Here is a 2822-nt window from a genome sequence, read left to right as displayed (position 1 = left end):
GAGCTCCGGCAGCAGCGGGAGCGGGAGCGGGCGGCCTTCATTGAGGAGGGCCGGCAGCAGGAGCAGGAGGTCCGGCAGCGCAACCGGCGCCTCGCCCAGCTCGGGCAGCAGAAGCTGCAGGAGTTCAGGTCAGGGGCTGCCCGTGCTGCTTCCCTGGGCTCCCCGAGTCCTTCCTGGTGTCCCAGCCTGGGCCACCTCCCAGCTCCCTCTGCATCCTCAGCAAACGGCACCTGCTGCGGGGCCACGGTCCCAGAGCCATCGGGAGCCTGATGGATTCTTTCCTCTGCAGAGCCACTGGAATGCCCGACAAGTACTGTGCCCAGGTGGAGCGCAAAGCCCAGAGACGAGCCAACGCAGCCCTCTCCTAGGCCCAGCCCCACAAGGAACCAGCTGCGATTCCCCACGGATTTGAGGCTCAGTTTCCATTGTCCTGGATTATGAGGTGGGCTGTAACCAAACCATGTATTCTACTCCCATTGACATCATTCTGATGAACTGTTAATGGTCACTCCCAGCTGCCCAGCGCACACTCGACCCGTCAGGCTGCAAGCTGGGTGTCAGGTAAGGGACAGAGGCAAAGCCAGTGTTCGTTTGTCTTCCCAAACTGACTTGGCTGTGATAACCACACCCAGCCTAAGCGGTCACCTCTGCCTGTGGGCCATCGTGGCTCTCGGGTCCCAGTGGGCAGCCTGTGGACACCCAGGTCTTCAAGGACTCCCCAAAATATCCTATGAGTCATAGGAATACATAATTCCATTGTGGAATTCCCCACCCTGGGGGAGGTATTGAACATTCCTGCCTGAATCTGGCCATATATCTGAGCACCTTGGGGACTTGGGACACCACCACTGCTCAATGGACCCAGAGGAGGACCAGACCTTCCCCAGGACCACTGCTTTCGACAAGGCTGCTGCCATCACTTCAACAGGACTGCGCCCACCACCCTGACCGATAGGGTGCCAGGTTGTACTCTGTATTTGTGGTTTTAAGCCAGTTTTGTATATCATTGCATTTGTTGTAATCTTTCTATTAAATTGTAGTTCCAACCTGAAATCTCTCTCAAGGTATCTGTGTGGGGTTCATTCCTCCTGCTGGTTTGCTTTCAAACCAGCACATCCATTGAGTGAGTTTTCCGATAAATTACATTTTCTGAGCAGACAGTGTTTTCCACGGGGCTCTTGCTCTGCTCTCCTGCTCCTCCCAATGCTCCCAAACCTGCGGGACCACGGAGAGGAAGTGGGATGGAAACCCCACCTGTGTCCTAGCAGCACAGGGATGGGAGTTGAGAAGAACAACAACCACCACAGGAAATTCTTCAATTTCCTATCAACCGGTGGAGTTGGCTGATAGCTCTGGCACACCAACAAAATGGTCTGGGGAGGGGAATAAGGGTTTGGGAGTTTTGGCTGGGGGTGGGTTCTTTCCACTCAGGACTTTTCAGGAGCTGCCTCACGGTGCTGCGAGAGGCTGTGGGCTCAGACCCGGGACTTTTGCTGGGCTGCAAGTCAGCCCCACAGTCGAGTTCTGCCTACCTTCCCCACCTGTGCCCGCTGCTGTGAGAGGATTCCAGCTGCCACCTCCTCCTCTGCTGCTGGCACCGAGACCTGGTGCCACCCGTGTGAGTGTGCAAGGGTAGCACCCTCACCTTCCTCCTTGTGGTGCCAATGCCGCCATCGCCCCCTGAGGGCTTGAAGCCCGCATCGCAGCGCCCCCTGCTGGCCGCGAGTGATCCCTGCAGCGCCTGAGGGGGTCGAGCTCGCACCGGGGCGCCCCCTGCTGGCTGTGAGTGATCCCTGCAGCGCCCCCTGCTGGCCGCTAGTGCTCCCTGCAGCGCCCCCTGCTGGCCGTGGCCATAATTACACCAAAGAGGGAAAATCCAGCCCTGAGCGGGGCGGAAACTTCTGTGTTTGTGTTGTTGTGTGCTCTGCTCTGTTCTCTTTGTTTTCCAGTAAAGAGCTGCTATTCCTTCTCCTGCATTTTTGCCTGAAAGCCCTGTATTTTTGAAGTTATAATAATTTGGAGGGACGGCTCTTCTTTCTATTCCAGGAAGGTTCCCGCCCTCCATGGCAGACGTTTGTCTTTCAAACCAAGATACACGGGAAGGAAAATGTTCCACTCCAATCTCTCGGGGGGAGCTGCGAGGTGGCCCCCAGGAGTCCAAGAGCAGCCAGAGCTGTTGTTCCCAGCAGCTTTTCTCTGGGAGCAATCCTCGGACATTTGCTATTTTAGGAGGTGGAATCCCAATTTCGGCTGCGGGCGCCTGGTGGAGAATAGCGTCTCTTTTCCATAGGTTCCCCAGTGTCTTAGGGGCATCCTAGAGGCAGCTCCTGAGAGCCCAAGGCCAGCCAGAATCATCACTCCTGGCAGCTTTCATCTGGGAGCAATCCTTGGTTGGATATATTGAATTTTGGAGGTGGAATCCAAATTTCAGCCGTGGACTCCTGGATGACAGATCTTTTCCTTAGGAAGGAAAGCACCGACCCCCCACCGTGTCCCACGTACATAAAATGGGCTGTCCGGGGGAGGGAATGACCAGCAGGACCTTTGTCCACCTCCCCGCCCCACTCCAAGGTGCAGTAGCCCCACATGTGGCCACTGAGGATGAGAAGGGGGTGATTTTGGGAGGTTACCTGGGCACACCTGCGCTGGTACTTGGCTGAGAACAGGGGCTGAGGGGACGGTCCCTGGGTGTCCTTCTAGGAAGGATGGTTGGAGCATCTCACAGGGCCTGGGGGAGCACCTGGATGCAGCTGGATGGGGAACATTGCTCCAGGAAAATGCTGAGGGACCAACCCGTGTGCCCAGCAGCAGCACCTGAGCAG

The 2822-nt window shown here is 56.9% G+C and overlaps 1 protein-coding gene across 1 annotated transcript in view; it reads left to right on the top strand.

Moving 5' to 3' along the window:
* LOC103611257 (cilia- and flagella-associated protein 45) overlaps window positions 1–1057 on the top strand; it is a gene marked incomplete at its 5' end in the record, with an annotated part of 4874 nt that extends 3817 nt beyond the window's left edge. The window contains 2 exons of the mRNA XM_017727833.1: window positions 4–128; window positions 290–1057. Of these exons, the coding sequence (XP_017583322.1) occupies window positions 4–128; window positions 290–368 (204 nt within the window). The remainder of the gene's footprint in view (window positions 1–3; window positions 129–289) is intronic.
* Between the last annotated feature and the right edge of the window lie 1765 nt (window positions 1058–2822).

This window comes from Corvus brachyrhynchos, unplaced genomic scaffold (assembly GCF_000691975.1).
Source record: "Corvus brachyrhynchos isolate BGI_N302 unplaced genomic scaffold, ASM69197v1 scaffold122, whole genome shotgun sequence".
NCBI lineage: Eukaryota > Metazoa > Chordata > Aves > Passeriformes > Corvidae > Corvus > Corvus brachyrhynchos.
This window is presented reverse-complemented; position numbering and strand designations above follow the sequence as displayed.